Consider the following 19,841-nt stretch of genomic DNA (forward strand, 5'->3'; position numbering starts at 1 on the left):
GGCCGGTTAAACTATTTTTTGAAGAGCGGCGGACACTTGCACGAACACCAATACGGGTTTACCCACGGCAGGAGCGCTGTCATGGCCTTATACGCATTAAAGACCCGCCTGCTTGCACTCAAGGAGGCCAAGACACCGGCCATCCTAATGTCGCTGGATTTTCGCGGCGCTTTCGACAGTGTGTGGCACCCCCTCGTCCTTAAATTCTTTAGGGACCGGGGGCTACCGACGAACTTGTACCATCCTCCTTCGCTCTTTCCTCGAGGACCGCCGTGTGGAGTTCACCTACCACGCGGGCGCGGTCGAGGCCAGGCCGTCGATGGGCAGCCCTCAGGGTTCACCACTGTCTCCACTTTTGTGGAACGTCACCGTACATGGGCTCCTCGAGCTTCCCATGCCCGCCGGAGTGACCGCACACGCGTACGCCGACGACACAATTCTCGTCATTTCGGCTGAGACGCGTGACGGGCTCGGCGCGGCGGGCTCGGAGGCTCTTCGGCGAGTGGTGGGCATGGGCTAAGAGCGTCAAGGTCTCCCTAAACATGGATAAGTCTTACTGTGTCCTGTTTTCTCATGGGCATGGCGGTATGGAACGCGTCGACCCTACCATCCGCCTGGGCACCTCGGGCAGGGGCCTGAAATTCGTGGAGGCCCTCAAAGTCTTAGGCGTGACTTTTGACAGGCGCCTCCACTTTTTTCAACACGCTGACAGCCTCAAGGAGAAGGCCGAACATCTGGCCTGCCGGGCGCTTACGTTCCTGCAGATGCAGGGTACCCTGCAGCCGGCGGCTTTAACACACCTTTACCATCAGGTGATGCTGCCGGCTCTCACGTACGCGTCGGCACACTCTATTATAAGCCAAAAAGGACTAAAACGGGTATGGCTGTTAGTCTCTTGGGGGACTAAATGCCCTGCCACAGATTTGGAACCAATTTTGGACTAACTGCGGGAGCAAATGCAGCGGCCTAACTGGGGGAGCAACTACTGCAGACTAAAAGTGAGGGCAACTTTTAGTCCCTCCCAGTTAGTCCCTAGAGGATCAACGATTAGTCTGTTAAAGTTAGTCTACAGGAGTAACTGCAGGAGCAACTTTTAGACCCTCCCAGTTAGTCCCTAGAAAACCAACAGTTAGTCTGTTAAGGTTAGTCCACAGAGAGTAACTGCAGGAGCAACTTTTAGTCCTTCCCAGTTAGTTCCTAGAGGACCAACGGTTAGTCTGTTCAGATTAGTCCACAGGGAGTAACTGCAGGAGCAACTTTTAAGCCAGTGAGGACCAATGGTTGGGCTGGTTAAGTTAGCCCAGAGACTATCTGTTCGCCCTTCTCTGGAGAAATGTTCTTCCTTTCAAGTACTTCCACTAAACCAACAGTTGTTCCCCCAAGATTAAATGTTGCCCACCATAAAGGTAATGGTTATACCACCTTAATGTTCTTCTAAAGGCTAACGGTTCAAACAGGAATCATTAACATTCAATCCGAAATAATGTGTTTCGGATTGAATATAGTGTTTGGAATAAATCATACTTTTCAGTCATGCACCGAAATCACTTTTCCAATGATTCCAGGTTGCCATAGCTTTTCAAGCAAAAACAATGATCGAACTCAAGTAACCCATGTTTATTTTTAATTGCATATTGCCACCCTCACCTTGAGCCACAATTAACAAAACAAAAAAAAACGAATACTAGCATACAAATGCCAAGTCCTTGGTATACAGTAATGAGATATAAATACGGAAGATAAAAAAAAATTGAAAATATGCAGCAGTTCAAACAAAATAATACAACTCCAAAGTATACAGCAGATGCAACGTGTCATAGCCAGAGTAAAATCATGAAAATGAAATTAAGTCAGGAGCATCACAGTCAAATATAAGTTAGAAGCACTTAACCCCCGAATGCAGAGATCTAACTTGGCTCGACTTCTGGCAGTCTCAAGACAGCTTCGCCGCGCGTCGTAAATCGTGCTTGACCTTGCGGACGACTTGGGAACGACTTGGCTGCGTCGAAGTCCGCTCAAGTTTGAAGTCTGCTCCCGGGCTACCTTGAAACTGACTTCGTGTGTTATTCCAACATGGCAGCCTCCCGAACGGACGTCGCGCGGTGGTTACATGCTTTCGAGTTTGCTTGCTACGCCATGGATACAGCATTTTCAGAGGCGCAGCCCTTGCCGAAAATTCCGCGACCCACCCTACGTGACCGAGGGAATTCGATGGAGCTGTACGACGACGAACAATTCCTCGGTCGCTACAGATTCACGAAGAACGCCGTGCGACTTCTCGCTATGTTGCCTATCCGGGTAAGCGGGGACAATAGAGGACAGACTGTGTGCCTCCCATGCTGCAGTTGCTGATGGCTGTGATGTTTTACGGCGCTGGCACGTTTCAAACAGTCACCGGAGATCCGGTCCACATTCCTCAGTCAACAGTGTGCCACGCAGTTGGAAAGGTGACTCTGCTCATCGCGAAGCACCCGCGCCCGATGCTGGTGCGCTTCCCGCAGTCGCGGAAAGATTGATTGCGAGCATATTTTCTCATCTCCTGTGACTACACATAATAAAAAGTAGCCGAAATAAGTCAGTCATGCAGAACATGTGCGCTTACCAGTTTTGTGGCGCTTTCCCTTTTCTTCCGCAGCTTCCTCTTTCCGCTTTTGCTTCAGGTTGGTCCAGCATTTTTTCAGTTGCAGGTGATCGCGTCGCGTAATCCCGTGGTTGGCATTCTAATGTTTTGCTATTTCTTTCCATGTCTGATTCTTCTTGGTCAACGACGCGACATCGGTTTTCTTGCATTCCACAATATGCTTGTAGCCGTTCAGGAGTGTCGTCGACAGGCTCTTTTCGTCTTCTTTAAAACGGGCTGCCGCCTTGCGTTGCGGTGCATTCTCTTGGGAGGAGACCGTACGTGAGTGCGACATTTCAGCGCCAAAGCCTGTTGACAGAACAGCAATTTCCTACCAAATGCGGCGCGCGGCCGTCGCGCGAGCCCCACAACTTGTTTTCCTAGCAGACGACACGCACTGCCAATTTGCGATGTCTACAGCGGTGCCGCACTCTCCCTCTCGTTGTTCTCGGCAAACCCTCCATGCGAAGCAGACAAATCGTTTGCACGTGTCATTTTATTTATTTATTTTGTTTTTTATTGGGTGTTGTCACCCATATGGGTCCGGGCAGGGGACTCAACGGCGCTCGGTACTCTTCGTTCGCTGCACATGTTGCAGTTTTTTTCTTGTTTGTGACTCCGGCCTAGTGCGTTCGAATAGGTTGGCTTTTTCTTCAAAGGGTCACGTAGCCCGAGCAGAACACGGGCCGTCGCCTTCCTCCTGGAATGTCTATAGGCGAAAAGGGACGCGCGAGCTCCCTCAGAAACCGACCGTATGCCTCGTCTCGGCCTCTTGTATCCGGTTGCCGGCCCAGACGGCGCATGAACGCCTTGCGGCAATCGAGAACAAAAGCCGTTTAAAGACCACCATACGAACCAACCATTTCGTTCGCTTCTCTACGGCGACAAACATGCATGCAACAAGACCTCTGAGTTAAAGATAAACTAAAACCAAAATAAATGTGACGATAAAATTGATTTGCACTCAAATACACTGTCGCCTAAAAGTGTAGCGGCGACTTGAAAAGATGCTGAAACCTGCAACTCAAAAAGCGCGCCAAAACACCGAAACTTGAAGACCACTTAAATCCGCCGGGAACGCGCGCTTTCCGCAAGCAACACTGCCCATCGCAGCGGCGGACGTAGCCAGATAGAATAAGTTTACGCAAACTATACTTCAGCACTTATGCCCTGGTGGAAATTTGGAAAGATACACACTTTTTTGCTGTACAACGTGCCTTACGCTAATAAATTTATTGTTAACCTCGAACACAGACGAGCAACCTGCTTTTGTATTGAAGAACAGTCTTGACTTGACGAAGCAAGTCAGCTTGAGCGTCTATGAATCGCGAAAGCCGACTTCGGCGTTTCGAAGTCCGCCTTTTGCTTCGGGCCGACTTCGTCAAGTCAAGTCCAAGCCCGATCCAAGTTAGATCTCTGCATTCGGGGATTAGTGTCTCTTTAATATCCTGGTCAGATGGGCAAACTTAGGGCACCTTGAGAGAATTTAATTTACTTCGTTGAGTGTCACTTCAGCAGCAGGGTGCTAGGTGGCAAACCAAAGTGCCATTCAGGAATACTGAAAATGATGCTACAGTGAAATCTTAATATAATAAACTTCAGGGGACTACAATAAATTCTTCGTTAATATGAAAGGTCATTATAGCAAAAGCCCCAGAATTAACAATTCCGTGCATCAAGCCACAAGTGTGTAAGATTTGACTGTGTGGGCCATCCACAAAAACTTTAGAGTTGGCCCTCTGCCTATTCTGTTGCTATTTTCCATTGACTCGGCCACCATATACCACCAAAGCACCGCGGCGCACATGAAAGAGACGCTGTCGACAAAACCACAGACAAGCTCCCAGACGCCTCCAAAGCACAATGTTCTTTTTTCTTCTTTTCTTTTTTGTCACTTTCATTGCCGCATGCGGTCACAAAACCTATTATGTCGTCACCTCCAGAAAGAACAAAAGAAAAATTTGTGGTCTCCTCGCTACGCTCACGGCGCGCACGGTCCGATTCCGCGCGCGCTGGACGACTACCGCGGGTTCGAGCACTCCGAGGCGCCATGCGTGCAGGGCTCCGCGTCCGCGCCTGCTCCGGCCCGCTCCGTGTGCCGACGCGCAGCTGCGCGCGTACGCGCCCCGCTGGCCCCAGCTTAGGGGAAAGGCGAGACCGCGCGCGCAGCAAGGGAGACCCTAGGCAAAGCTCTCGAGAAGCCAGCAAGTACATTTATTAAACTGGAAGTCAATACAAACATCAATTTTAACGTCCCGTCCGAATCTGAAGCTAGTTACACAAAACATGGCCGAATGGTCGCCGGTGGCCACTAACGGCACACCGCGACAGAGAGAGAACAAAGAAACGAGGAACAAAGAAAAAACTAGCTTTTATTGGGCGAACCTGTGCCCACAAAACAGGCTACACTTAAAGAACAACAAGAGAGGCGAACACAGTCGGCGATCGTAGTAAATCTGATCAGCGGGTCAAGCGCGTCGGTTTTTATAGAGCAGTCGTCCAATGTTCCAGACTAATCTTTCGGACCCGCGTGCCTTCCACAAAGTTCTACACCATTCGCGTTACGCGATGAAATCAGATAACACAAGGTTCGGCGACAACAGAAAGCCGGGTAGAAGCATCGATAACTTTCCAGAAACGTCGTATACATGTAGGCGCGTCCCTCGGTGTGCGATTACAGTTGTTAAGCGGCACAACGTGGTCGCCTGATAAAGATAAGTAAACGTGTCAATACCCCCCACTTCAAAAGCATCGACCCGATGCTGCAAACAAACGAAGGTAATAAACAAAAGCACTCGTAGCAAAGAAAAGAACAAAAAAAAATTACCGACGATTACGTTACTTCCTAATGCGAAATTTGAGCGCAGCAAATAAGCTGTTTCACCTTTTCGATAGATTGAGGCAAAGAAATCGAGCAACACATGTATGCGCTATCACAGAATTTTTTTTTTATTTTTCACACGTATTCCTTTAACAAAGACTCCACTAACAGTTCTTGACAGTGATGAAGGAAGCTTTGTGGTCGGAGAAATAGACTGATATATGTTCGACTTGGTACACCAATGCTTGATTCTCAAAGACGACATCTATACAAGTGCCTCGCGAGGTTGTCACAGCCGTGGGACGCGTTACGAGCGAGAGGAACGGGATGTTCTCCCGCATAAGTGTTAGGAAATTGCTGTTTGTCTTTATGTCAACATTAAAGTCCCCCACTACTAACATCGGTGTGGATCGATGGACGGTTAATGCGAGTTGCAGGAAGTGCACGACGTCTTTCGTGAGTGCGGTAGGGGCGAAGTAGGCAGCTACTATTAAGTTCGAGCCGGCGCTTTGACAACCGGAGACTCGCAGGAAGAGGGGGGTGGCGTGTACACCCAGCGGCAAACGATGGGGGCAGAAGCGCGCGCAGCAAGCCGACAACACGATAAAGGGAGGAGGGAAGAGATAGCAGCGACTGACTGATGCCGCTGACGCCGATAGTGAGTCAACCCCAGCTGCGGAGTTGCTTTCAGGGACAACGCCGCCGATGCCGACAAAAACAATATGATACCCTCGCTTCGGCAGCGCTAAGAACCAGGTCTATCCGTGGGAAGGTGGTCACGTATTCGTCGACGTGCCGGGGCCTAGGTGAAATAACCGGCGCGTCGGCAACTGAAGAGCACCCTATCCGCCACACAAGAACAGGGGGGGGGGACCCTTTCCTCCTCTTTCTGCATGGCGGCGACGGTGTTCTATGCAGTCACGTTATCTTGACTCTCTAGCGGCGTCAGCGGCATCCAGCGGTATCAGTCGGTCGCTGCTAGCGCTGGGGGGATGAAAGGGGGGCGGAGCTGGTTACGAGGCCGACGACGACGACGACGCGAAACCCAGGAACGGACGCCAAAGAGCTGCGCTCTAAAAAGAACCCCAGCAGTAACAAGTTGCCTATCCTTCGGTCAGCGCCTGCCATCGCGCGCCCCATAGCAGAGAAAAGGGAAATAGAAAGAAATGACAGACGAACAGACGGGGGTACGATCGGCAGACGCTGCCTCAGGACATCGAGACGACGGAAGAGTGCGCGCGCGCCCGCCGAGGCCGGGAGCCCGAGGAGCCGAAGTAACCATCGGCCGGCGCCGGACAAAGGGGGCCGCCGCCGGCAGAGAGGAACACGTACGCACCTTCAGACGCCCCGATGTGGTCTCCCCGAGACCCGACTTGCGCGCGCTTACCCGGAGTGCACGCAAGCAGGGCCCGAATCCCGCCAAAATGTTAGCCAATGGCGAAAGCCTGTTGACCTTCGTGTGGGCGGGATGACAGCAGAGCGACAGTGTTTTATGACCCGCTGCCACCCCGTCCAGGCAGGGAGGAGAGGGACACGGAGCTCCCCTCTATAAAGGGACTAAAGTCAGAGGACTAAATTGTGCCGTTGATCCCCACCGCCGACCGTTACCTTGCAAGGACGAACATTTAGTCCCACAAATTTGCGCACGACACTTCGCCTTTGCACACGGCACGCACGGTGGATTAACCGTTGATCCAAAGGTCCAACGGCTGCCGTTAGTCCCCTTTTCCCCGTTTTCGGCTTAGAGTGCAGTGTGGTGGTCTGCCAAGCCAGACTGCAGACTCAGCGCCCGCGTCACAACCATGCAGCGCACGATCCTGCTGGCGTTTGTCGGGCGCGTATCGGACGACGCGCACGGCCTCCCTTCAGGTTTTAATGAAGGTGCCGCCACTGTCGCTTGAGCTGGACAGGACCGCGGCGGAATTTAAGCTCTTCGCCCTGCGCGAGGCGGTCGAGTTCGGCGACCTCGCGTTCTCCCCGCGCGACATCCTCTACCCCGCCGACCCTTGGGGAGTACACCCGGCCGCGATGCGCGCGTTTTCGTTTGCGCAACTGTCGGCGCCGGAGGCGCGCAGCAGGTCGCGTGCCGCGGGCCTTCATGTTTTCACCGACGGCTCCTACACGCCGCACTCATCGGGCGCCGCCTTCGTTGTCCTCGGCCCGCGGGAGCGGTTCGGAGCGGTGGGCCGATTTCGTGTGTGCGCCGCCACGAGCGCCTATTGCGCCGAGGTGATCGCCTTCGCGGAGGCCTCGAATTGCTTGTGCGGCCACCGGCAGAGGGGCGCGGTATCTCTATATACCGACTGCCTTTCTCTGCTGCAAGCGGTTGCGACGCCCGGCTCGGCCGACCTCCGCATTGTCCGTATTCAGACCGCGCTCGGCGAGGTTGCCAGCTTGTCCGAGGTGCGACTGTATCACGTGTCCGGGCATTGCGGGTTTTTTGGCAACGAACTCGCCGACTTCCTAGCGTCGCGGGCCGCTAGGTACGGGCTGGATCGCAGAGCGCCCATACCTTTCAGATCGATCCACAATGCGTTGGCAATGGCAATCCGCAATGGCCCGCCGGGCGCAAATGGTCCGCGGGGCCATTGACATCTGTGACGAGGCCCCGCCTGCGACCCCCATCCGCCAGAAACGTCACGTGGACCCCGCGGCGAGCCCTGCCACCGGCTCATACCCGCCGTACCCACCTCACGGCTGGGGGTTCGATTCCCGCTCGCGGAATTGTCCAGAACACATTTTTTCCTTTTTTTAATTTTTTGTCTTCTATACAGGTACACAGACACAAGTCGTATTGCGGCGGCCGCTGTCGTCTTGTCGACCGGAGACGGCGGGGCTTCGCGCCCCTGGCGACACGACCTCGCGCAACCGACCGGCTGTGCGACCTTTCGGTCGGTGTCTGAAAGAACCGTGACGCTGTGCCACTTTCGTCTTTCGCCCTTGGCCAATACCGCCATCTTCGAGGACGGACGCGCCCCGTAATCGCCGGTTTCGAGCACCCGCTGGAATCCGCCGTTACCAGGCAACTCGCCTTCTTATGCGGCGATCACCACCCTCCGTCCTCTTCACGAACGAGGCGGGAGCGCCCTCATCGGCCACACCATCATTCCGGAGGGCTGCCGCAATGGATGCTAACAACCGGGCGTCGTGACAAACATATCGGCAGTTCGACTGGCGCGCCGTGCGTTGCGCGGCGGCATCACCCTACACTCGCCTGACACAGTGACGGACCGGTTCTGCACCACCTCCGGGATCGGCTCCGCCATTCCACTTCGGCGGACGTCCCTTGGACTAATTGACGGCCGTCTTCCGTGGAATCCGTGCGAGCCTCTCGGCCATCGGCGACCGTGCCGAGTACACCGTGGCGCAAGCGAAGAGGACAAGTCACGGCACAGCGACACAGTGTCAGCTGTGTGTTTTGTGTACTTCAGTGTACAGTGCTTTTCTTTTTATCTATTTTTATTTTTATTTCTTGTCCCTCTCGTCCACACCATGACTTTTTTCTTTTTGGTCACGATGGATAGTTGATCCATTTCTTGCCTCTCTTTTTATTGTATTCTTGCCCTTTTCTTTTCCCTTTGATTCCCTGTTGCTTGTTTATTTATTATTTCTTAGTTTTCCTGTTTTTTTTTTCATCATCTTCATGGCCACGTCCATGCCCTCACGTCTCCGCCTCATTCATTCATTAAAAGAGAGCCCTGTGCGAGGGTTTCTGCCCTCGATGAGACACCTTGGGACACATGCGCGTTACCTATGCCCACACTTTTAACGCGATAGCGTTAAGGAGCTCGTGTCGCAGAAAAGGCGGTGTCGTCGGCGTCGGTGTCGGCGTTTGCGGCGTTGACCGTGAGCGATAAATCACGGCAGGCGCTTCATAAATAAAAAGCAACTTCCAAGATGGGCTGGGTGGGAATCGAACCAGGGTCTCCGGAGTGTGAGACGGAGACGCTACCACTCAGCCACGAGTTCGATGCTTCCAAGCGGTGCAAACGCGCCTCTAGTGAATGCGGTGTTGCCTTCGAAACGAGCCGTGGAAAGTTATAATGCGGTGTATATCGGTAATTATGAACATGTAACGTACAGATGTCGCAATTACACGAGTTGCGAAGTGAATTTCCGCTGCATTTTATTTTTCCAATTGGCTTTTCTTTACCAAAACATGCGCTTTGGGTATTACTTAAAAACCCCTTTTCATTTATTTTAAATTGGCTTTAAACCTGGTATGCTTTTCTGCAGGTAGAAATTTTCCCCACCCTTTATTTTTGTTTTGCTTTCAGGAATGACGGGGAAGTAGTCGGCCGGGGCGGCACATCCGCCACATGATAATTCAATAGCGCCAGGGCAAGCTCAGCCCAACAAACAAGACGGAAACTATTTCTTGTTTGAAGGGGCACAGGTAAACGCGAGGACGGGTTCCAAAAAGGATTTTTGTATGGCTTTTTATTAGAGCGCGTGACCGGACTAAGGCGTCAAAAGCGTTTCCACGTCCAGGTCACCGTATGCGGCTCAGTAGAGACCAAAAGAAATAAAGTTTACTGGGGCGTGAGGTTCCGTGCACGAGCGCTCGTGCAAGTGTCTGGCCGGCCGGTTCCATCGGGCTCTTGATTTTCGCTGCAAAAACAAGGTATTTCACATTCGGCATCTCTAAATTTTAGCAGGGGTTGTTTTTAAACGTGCAGGGACTCGATTCGGCGCAAAAACCGGGCGGGGAAGGGCTTTATTTTCGTTTTTCGAGTGCTTCCTTGTTCGGCCGGCCACCGGGCACAAGATGGCCAGGGCTCATACCCTTTGAGCCTGAGCCCGGCCATGCCGAGCTCGCGCAGGGGCAAGACCGCGTCGCCGCCCCGCTCCCCCCCGCGGCCCCCGGCCGCCGGGGGGTCGCCCCGCTCGCGGGGCTCTGATTTTTCGGAGGACGGCGACGCGGTTCTCGCGCGTTTCAGTGAGCTGGTTGATCAGCTCGCAGCCGCCGAGGACGAGATCCGGCTACCGGCGGGTGGTGTCGAGGAGGAGGAGGCCCTCTCATCTGTCTCGGAGGGCACGGCCGTGGCGGCGGCGGTTCCCGGCGACCCCGGTTCTGGGACGGGGGGTCGGCTGCGCGAGATCATCGACGAGGCCGTCGCGTTCTGCAACCTCCCGGCCAACCGCGTGCCCGTAGAGGCGCGCACCTTCTTCCTGACGCGGCTCTTTGAGATGGCCGGCCTCTGCGTCGAATGGAAAACGGAGCTGAAAGCGGAGACGGCCACGGAGCGCAGCGCGGCCCTCGCGTTGCCGGGCCAGCTGATCGAGGCGCGTCGCGAGGCCGCCGAGTTGCATCGGCGCCTGGCGGTCCTCAAGGCCGGCCTTAGCGATCCTGCGGCTATGACGACTGGCCCGGGGCCCGCCGGTCGTGGTCCTGCCGCGCCTGCGGGTGCGGCGGCCGCGCCCTCGGGCGCTGGCGGCCCGGTGGGCGTGCCCGCGGGCCGCATGGATTACGCGGCCGCGTTGCGGGCGGGCCTTGTGTCCTCTGCCAGCGCGGCCCGCGCCGGACCCGGTGGTGCTGTGATGGCGGGCGCCGAGGTGGCGGGGCCCGGCGCGCAGCACAAGCACGTTGCGTTCCTGACACCCGTGGCGACGACCCAAACGCCGGCTCGCGACGTGCTCCGTCTCCTCAAGGCCAATGTGGACCCGACGGACAAGGACATCCGGGACGTCACCCTGCGTCATACGAGGTATGGGCTGCCCGTGTTTACCGACAATGGGCAATCGATCACGAACCTAGAAAAGGCCATAGGCGGCAATGCGGTTACGCGTGCGGCCATCATCATGCGTGTCGCGGCAAGGAGAAAGCCCCATGTGAAATTCTCGGGAGTCGACCCTGATGTCGGCCCCGATGAGTTTCTCAAGTTACTAAACGAACGCAACAAGGGGCTCGAGTTAGATCTTGAATAGTGCAAGGTCCGTGTGGCGTTTCGCGAAAGGGCGGGCACGCGCGCGTACGTGGCTGAGATGGACCCGGAGGGCTTCCGAAAACTCATGTCGCGACCGCGCCTGTCGGTCGGCTGGACTTCGGTGCGCGCGCGAGAAGACTTACGCGACCCGACGTGCACCTACTGCGGGACTCACGGCCACGGGCGCATGACGTGCCCGCACCAGGCGGACCCGGCAAAAGCACAATGTATGAAGTGTGGTGGAAATCATCTGGCCGTCACATGCAAAGTAAAGATGGGTGACGTTGCGGTGTGCTGTTCCGAGTGCGGCAGGGCGGGCCGCAGTGATAAGAGCCACCCCACCGGTTTTCCGGACTGCCCGGTTCTTGTAGAGAGGGTGGCCCGCCTCCGAGCGCGCACCCAGTATGGCGAGCCCCAGTAAAGAGAGCGCCGGGGGGTGCGAGCGGCGCGACGCGGCGGCGGGCTGGCGAGCGTCGCCGGCACACCCGCTCGAGCGTCGACATGCCACCACCGGACACGGTCGTTGTGATGCAACTTAACCTGGACCACGCGAAGCGCGCGCTGGCGGCCGCGACGCGTCGGATGCAGGAACTCGACATCACAATCGCGGCAATAAACGATCCGCCTTGGACCAGCAAAACGAAGCCGCAACTGCCGCCGGACTTCGCTTATTTTGGAGTGGAAGAGGAGCCGCTGAGCGCAGTCTTTGTTCGCCGCCCGCGCTTCGACGTCTTCCCGGTGTATGTTTCCCGGCGGGTGGTCGCGGTACGATGCACTACAGCACAGCGCGAGTGGTTGCTCATCGCGGCGTACGCGCCGCCGCACTGCTCCATCGAGCCGACCCTCGACGAACTCTCGGGGTGCTTGGACAACAATAACCTGCACGAGATCCTGATCATGGGCGACCTCAACGCGAAGCACGCCATGTGGGGCCCGCGAGCCCACGACAACCGCGGTTCCCGCGTGATCGAGTTTGCGGCGGCACGAGAGTTGGTCGTTTTGAAGGACGCGGCGTCCCACCCCCACCTACTGCAACATCTACACGGACAGCTGGATCGATGTGACGCTGCCGACCCCCGCGCTCGTCCGACGTGGATACAAGTGGAGCGTGTCGTCTGACGTCACATTCTCGGAGCACCGCGCGATCGATCTCGTGCTGTACAGCGGCAGTGTACGAGAGAGACGCTTGACAAAGTGCGGCCGGCTACATTTCGTTGCCGAATTGCGCGACCACCAGTGGTTTGAGCGGGCTGGCGGAGCGAACATCGGCTCGCCGCAGGCGCTTGAAGCGATGCTCAGCCAAATGTATACGGTCATCGAGAACGTGCGCCGCAAACATCTCAGGCCGGTCCTCCCGCACAAGCCGGGAAACAGTTGGTGGACGCCGGACCTGCAGATCGAAAAGAGCCGAACGCGTGCCCTGCGGCGTCGTTTCCAAAGGTGTCGGGACGACGCATTGCGGCCGATCCACCGCCAACGTTACAGCGAGGCACTCGCAAAGTTCCGACTCAGGATTGAACACGCGAAGGCGTCGGATGCACGCGAGAGATGCGACGATTGCAGCCGCAAGTCGCTGTTCTCGGCGCCGTTCCGGGCGGCCTTTGGTAAGGGAAAAGGGCAGCTGCATTTGCCGCCGTTGATAACATCAGACGGCGGTCGGACGGACAGCGTCCTGCAGTCGGCCGCACTGCTCTTACACTCCTTAATAGCCAAGGACGACGCTCGCACGGACCTGCCAGAGCATAAAGCGATACGCGAGCAGAGCGCGCGGCCCTGCGTATCACGTGTGCGGGACCGCCCATTCACCGCCGGAGAGCTCGCTGCCACGCTCGCCAAGCTTGTAAACGGCTCGGCCCCAGGTCCGGACGGCTTAACGGCTGACGTGGTGGTCGCCCTCTGCACGTTCCACCGGCGTTTTGTACTCAACATTTTTAATACCGCACTAACCCTGGGCCACTTCCCCAAGGTGTGGCGGAAAGGCAGGGGCATATTCATTGCGAAACCTGGCAAACCACCGGACACGCCGCAGGCTTACCGCCCCATATGCATGACGTCAATCCTTGGAAAGGTGCTGGAGCGCTTGCTGTCCGGCCGCCTTTACCACTTTCTCCTCACGGGAAATTACGTGCATCCCAATCAGTTCGGATTCACACACGGTCGTAGTGCAGTCCAGGCGTTGACATCTCTGTGCCAATACATCGGCGAGTACAGAGCGCGGGTCACGCCAGTCACGCTGATCTCCCTGGATTTTCAGGGGGCATTTGATAGCGTGTGGCACCCCCTCGTGTTACAGTACTTCAGGGAGCGCCAGTGCCCCAGCAACTTGGTGGACCTGCTGCGGACGTTCCTCGGCGATCGCTCGGTGGAATTCCACTGCCACTCGGGAGTCGTCGTGACGGACGCGACATTAGGCAGTCCCCAAGGGTCGCCACTGTCCCCCCTGCTTTGGAATGTTGTCGTGGATGGCCTGCTGCGCTTGGAAATGTCGGAGGGAGTACGCATTCAGGCGTACGCGGACGACACAGTGGTCCTGGTCCCGGGGAAAAACCGCCTCGACACCATGGCGAAAGCCACGGCCGCCCTGACCTCAATAAAGGCATGGACAACCACCACCAAGGTCCGCCTCAACCATGACAAGACCGAGTGTGTCCTCTTTTCATTCGGCAGGGGGGGGGGCATGGAAAAAAGCAAACCGACCATCAAGATTGATGACAGTAAGAAGGGCCTTACATTCAAGAATTCCGTCAAGATTCTCGGCGTTTTGGTCGACCGACGATTATCGTTTTTCGACCACGCGGAATATCTGCAACGCAAGGCCGAGACGCTCGCGATGAAGTCTCTCACCTTCATCCGCATGCACGCGACCCTCGATGCCAAGATCCGCAGGCAACTTTATCGCCAGGTCCTGTTGCCGGCCATCACGTATGCTTCGCCCGTGTGGTGGAGTGCGCAACCCGACTGTCGTCTTCAAGCGCGCATAAACACGGTGCAGCGCACGCTTTTGCTGGCGCTCACTGGGGCGTACCGCACCACGCGCACGGAGGCGCTGCAGGTCCTATTAGATCAACCACCACTGGAGCTCGAACTTGATCGATTGAACGCCGAGTTCGTCCTGTTCCAACGGCGACCATCCGTTACTTTTGGACGTTCCAGTTACGCAGCGGCCGAAGTGCTGTTCCCGCGAGACTGTTGGCGCGACCACCCGTCGGAGGCGCGAGGCTTCGGCTTCGAGCGCTTATGCGTACACGAGGCGGCGCGCGCCGCCAGACGTCCGGGCACCCACCTTTAAGCCCCGTTCACACTGAGACATTCGGCGTCTGGAGCGGCGCCCAGTTCGGCGGAACCCACTTCGGCGGCGGCGAAATCCGCCGGAATAGCCCCTACCGCGCCGATCGGTCCCGGACCGATTTTTGCGGCAGCTGCCGCCGGATTGCCTCGCCGCCGCGCGGCGCTGACCAATCGGGGAGCGCGAAACAGAACTTCCAAAGATGGCGGCCGAGTCTCACGTCATGTCGCAGTCGTCGCAGTCATCGAAGTCATCGAAGTCCGCCGCGACATCCACATCCGAAATGCTCATCGAACTGGTGCGCAACCACCCAGTCCTCTACGATAAGCGCCACTTGAAGCACAAAGACAACGTGCTAAAGGACGAATTGTGGCACAAGATCGGTCGCGAGCTTGGGTTGAGTGGTAAGTGCGTGTTCTGCGATCTTTGTTCCTTGATCATTTACATGTACCAGCTGCGCATTGCGATGCTAAAAAAGTTCTGAAGTCGTCCATGAAAAAGTCGCAACGCTTGTTGCTCGGCTAGAGAACGCGTTTTTGTTCGACGGCCTGCCAGCCGAGTGCACATGTGCGCCGAGTGCGCTGTTTACATTCTCTGAATCTAAACAGCACAGGGCCATGGATATTGTAGCGATGCCTTTTCCCGATGCTGCCTTTCGGCGCGTCGAACAAGACATTAGGCAGGCGAGTCATAGGGCAATATAAATACATTGCGCACTATGGTATTTTGATTTAATCCGTTTTTATATATATATATATTCTCCAAGGAAAATACTTTTCAGTGAATGTGTAGCCTAACATTGCACACACAGTATTCCACAGCTACATTATTAATTGGCATAACAGTGCATGCAGTAAATGTCAATAGTACCGATATAAGGAAGTGTTCCGATTTCACTTGTGAATGGCTAATTACATCTTTGACCACATGCTAAACCTCTGCATGGATGTGTCAATAAAAAATGAAATCTTTGCAGGAATGGCAGCACAAAACAAATTTAAAAACTTAAAGGACACGTTCCAGAAGTATCGGAACAAAATAAAGGACTCTGTGAGAAGTGGAGCAGGTGCGGCTGACGTGCCGACAGTGAAATGGGTTCATTTCGAAGCGATGTTGTCTTTGATGGGCCCGGTGATGCAAGAACCGATGTAAGCTCAGCATGACTGTTTTGGTCTACTTTTTTTACTTCAATTTCAGTCAATTACAAGCAGGATATGAACAAAATAATTACAAAGGAAAAAACACATGCATACATCCTATAGACACAAAATGCTCTTTGTTTTACATACACACAGCTGGTCAACTAATTTGCAAGCAAAATGTACATTGAATGCACTGCAACGGAGGGAAATGAATGGCTTGGCATCAAGGTACAACAGTAGTACACAAGTGATGGCGCAGTGTGCATAGAGAATAAACACTGTGACCATGTAAAGGGAAGAATTGTAAATAACTGTGCAAAGATTGATGAATAACCTTTATATAAGTGGCGATGTGAATGTGTCAATAGTCATGCAGTTACACTCAGAGCAACACGCTCACATGATGCGATAGCAAAGCTAAATATTTCGTAAGTATTGATATGTTGGCCACATCCTCACTTTTGCATAATATAAACATAACACTTAACGAGTAACTGCTCTGATGAACTACATGTGCAGGAACAATCACTAATGAATAGCGAAGTACTACTAGATGATTTTTGCATGATGAATAATAACAGTAGCATATTTTCGAAGCTGGCTATGAAATGACTTGCGTAACCTATGGCGTGGTAAACATAAGTATCACATTTTTTGTATTTTTTCAGCATCTGCACAAACATTGATTTCCCGAGCCGTGAAGGGTAAGTTGGAAGGCACCTCTCACAGCACTTGGACAGAAGAAATAGAGAAAGCTTGCAATGAAGCCCAAATTTTTTCTATCCGGGCAAACAATTTTAGTGGTCATAAAAAGCAAGGATGTGCAGGAACTTTTCGTCAGAACGGTTTAGCTTACTTAAACATAAAATATTATCCACTCAACTGAAAGGGGATTTTACTGCACACCCGTGTTGTCTGATGCCAGTTCAAAATCGCCTGCAGTTGAAGAGGACAATGTCTAACAATAACACATTTACTTTTCAGCACAAAAGGTTTGTTAGTAAGGTGTAGGCTACTCTAAAAGGATCATTTGTTAAAGTTTAACAAGGCAAACCTTGTTGCCCAAGGCCAAATCAATCTCTCTGGCTAGACGAGGCTAAACTCAAACATTCCACACATTTTATTTCCTTCTCATCCAGACTTGAAGCGCGCACTTGTACCACATAAGATCCCATTTTCATGGAGACGGAAAGCAACAAAATGGAGTCTGCACTGTGAACATTACTCTTCAGCAGGTCCTTGCAATATGTGCCGTTACATAGAAGCATAAAACGCATGCATACCTTCTGGAAGAAGCGCAGACCTTTACAGGAGCTCAAATAGTCTGCAAATCTGCACGGATAACAAAGAAGCACTTAACGAGCTAGTCTCGTGACTTATCTTCCTTTGCAATTATGCGCTCCACGAGCTCAGCTCATCTTCCCTCCTGAAGGGTAAATGGACTCGTATGTCAACAGAACCAAATAACTGCACTGAAATTGCACTGAGTTCAATGTATAGTAGCTTCAGTAGGTATTTTCTCACTGCATGGCACACAATTGGAAAATTCCACTGAAAGATCTTATTTCTCAAGTTGCCCTACATAATTTTGCGTTGCTTTAATAAAGCAACTGTCCATGTTCATTTCATGCAAACAATATTCTAGAAAGCTGTGAGGAATATTTGAAGCTCAAAAGTGTTTCGTGTGCTTTTTTTTTTTGGTGAATGACACATAACACAGAACACCAGTCGTGCTTCGCCAAAGCACAGGCATGGAAGGCAGCACGGAGGTCGTCGAGCACAGCCAGCTTGAGGATACCATTTACGATGCAAGCTCCGTAGACGAGCTTTCCAGAGCAGGATCGTCGCCACGCTGCGCGACACCTGCAGTCACAGAACCAGATAGGTGAGAGTAATGTTTTTAAGAGTGTTGACCTGAAAATCCCCCAAAATAAGCTTGACTTCATTCTTTTGTTTAGGTTCAGTGCACTCTATATGTGGTAACAGCATTTTTTTCTGCAGGTCAAGGTACAGTGGAGATACCGACCAAGAGGCAGCATTTCAAACTGAAAGGCAAGTAGTTGCATTAGGATCACTTAAAAAGTCCGCATGCATGCGTGCTATTCTATCCGCAGATATTATGTGAATTTTTAACACAGCGTGTGATTGACAATGTAAACTTAAATTTTCTCCTCTGGGTGAACAGGCCACGTAAGATCCCCAGACTTTCATGCACTGATTCCAGGTAAGATCAGCGCACACACAGTGTGAGGATTATGTTGCTCAAGTATACACCATTTTTCTTTTTTTTTTCAGATCTGCACAATCAGTGTCGCACGTAGACATTGCGTCAGAGTGCCTACAGCAACTGCGTGCAGTCAAGTCATCGCAGTCATCGAAAGAAGCGCACGACTTGCCATACTTCTTTAGCATGACCATTGCTCAACAACTGCGTCTGCTGAATACGCATCAGCAGATAGATGCAATAACGGCACTACAGAAGGTCATGCATGACAAAGTGATGGAAGCAAAGGAGGAAAGAGATATGTGTCAAAATTAGCTTTGTTGGTGAATTTTGCCTAAAAACCCTCAGTATGCAATAAAATTTTTACTCACCACTGTACAGTGTTCTGTCCATGATCATGGACTCTTGCCAAGGGATCTGGCCGTCAGTGACGAAGTACTTGGCAAGGTCGTCCTGCATTTTGTAGGCAGCTCTTAAGAAAGAAGTATCACACAATTATGCATATGCAGGAGTAGAAGTAGCAAGCAGTGGACTACCCAAAGTCATGATTTTGCATGCTTTCTGGGAAGTTCTCCATAATTATGTAACGTGCCACATGAGAACTTCGTTACCTGGTTGAGTGACAGCCAGGGGCGTAGCCAGGGGGGGGGGCATATGGGGCTTCAGCCCCCCCCCCGAAATTTTTTCGTGCTGTCATGTGCCGCCGACCAAAACAACTCCCGGCTCCAGAAATCATGCTCGATTTTGTCTAGAATGTCCTTAATTCACGCTCTAAAAGACATTTGAGCGCGAACATTGCTAAATCGGGCTGGATTTCTGGGCAACGTCCATGCATCAGGAGTCACATGTCGTAACGCAAGGAGCCCCACCGGGCACAAAATTTCAAGGACGTTTTGAAGGCGAGCGGGCTCGCCTCGGCATCTCGCGGAGGCCGCGGAATCTACGGAGCGCTTGGATTTCGATTCTGAAACGTTGTGGGTATAAAGTTCTCATAACATTTTGATGCGAAAGGTCCATTGACATTTTCAAACTCGTGCTTTAGATTTTCAATTCCGGAACGTTTTGGGTTTAATGCTGCTGTAAACATTTGACGCCAAAGGTGCATCGACTTTTGTAAAGTCGTACATCGGGCTATACAACGAGACAAGCCAAATCAACATACTATCAGACAAGTTGACAAAGCACGCAGCGAGGTCCGATGAGACAAAGCATTGTGGTGGTTCATTTGTGCCGTCAGGTCACAGAAAAGAATATACACATTTTTTTCAACTGCGCCAAAGCATCAATGTCAAGACACTAAAGCCACCATTGTAACTAAGTTCGTATTTATTTTTCTACCTAGACTTTCATTCGCGAGGATATATTGAGCCTCTTTCTCATTTCTTTTTAATTTTTTTTGTTTGTTCTCGCAACCCGCGGGCTGCCGATCCAGCGAGAGCGCATGCGTTTTTCTCGTGCTGAATCGATAACCGCGCGGCGCACTTGGCTGCGCGTTTGTTTTTCTCTGGCCGACTGCATTTTCGCCTGGCAGAGTTTTGGACGCTTTCTGGCTAGCTGACGAGAAAACGAAACAATGCATAGTCGCTCGCCGCCAGCACTGCGGGGACTCGATGGATTGCAACGCGTTCGCTTGAGCACAACCTCTCCGGAAAATTTTGTCTCGCCGTTGTAGGATACCGAGCAGTACGCGTATGGTTTTCTGTGGACCAAGCGTCACACTTTTTCTTCGATATTCCTTCGGTAGCCACACTAGGTGCCCAAAGTAGGCATTCGATTCTAGCCAACATGCTTTCCTTTGCGTTATTCTATTTCGCCGCTCCT

The 19,841-nt window shown here is 53.0% G+C and overlaps 1 protein-coding gene across 1 annotated transcript; it reads left to right on the forward strand.

Moving 5' to 3' along the window:
- The first annotated feature begins 587 nt into the window (after positions 1–587).
- On the forward strand, positions 588–18,396 carry LOC139050360 (uncharacterized). The gene is made up of 8 exons (XM_070526601.1): positions 588–832; positions 7,187–7,924; positions 10,121–11,149; positions 16,465–16,500; positions 17,517–17,681; positions 17,798–17,848; positions 17,982–18,020; positions 18,092–18,396. Exons 1-8 carry the CDS (start codon positions 588–590, stop codon positions 18,333–18,335), a joined length of 2,547 nt encoding a protein of 848 aa, XP_070382702.1. The 3' UTR covers positions 18,336–18,396.
- Positions 18,397–19,841: the final 1,445 nt, after the last annotated feature.

Source organism: Dermacentor albipictus, chromosome 10 (assembly GCF_038994185.2).
Source record: "Dermacentor albipictus isolate Rhodes 1998 colony chromosome 10, USDA_Dalb.pri_finalv2, whole genome shotgun sequence".
Classification (NCBI taxonomy): Eukaryota; Metazoa; Arthropoda; class Arachnida; order Ixodida; family Ixodidae; genus Dermacentor; species Dermacentor albipictus.

Excerpts from the sequence above, each read along its gene's own strand:
- LOC139050360 (XM_070526601.1), top strand. The coding sequence starts at position 588 with ATGGAACGCGTCGACCCTACCATCCGCCTGGGCACCTCGGGCAGGGGC. Across the intron at positions 16,501-17,516 it reads GATTTCCCGAGCCGTGAAGG|AACACCAGTCGTGCTTCGCC; the intron begins GTAAGTTGGAAG and ends CACATAACACAG. Across the intron at positions 17,682-17,797 it reads GCAGTCACAGAACCAGATAG|GTCAAGGTACAGTGGAGATA; the intron begins GTGAGAGTAATG and ends TTTTTTCTGCAG.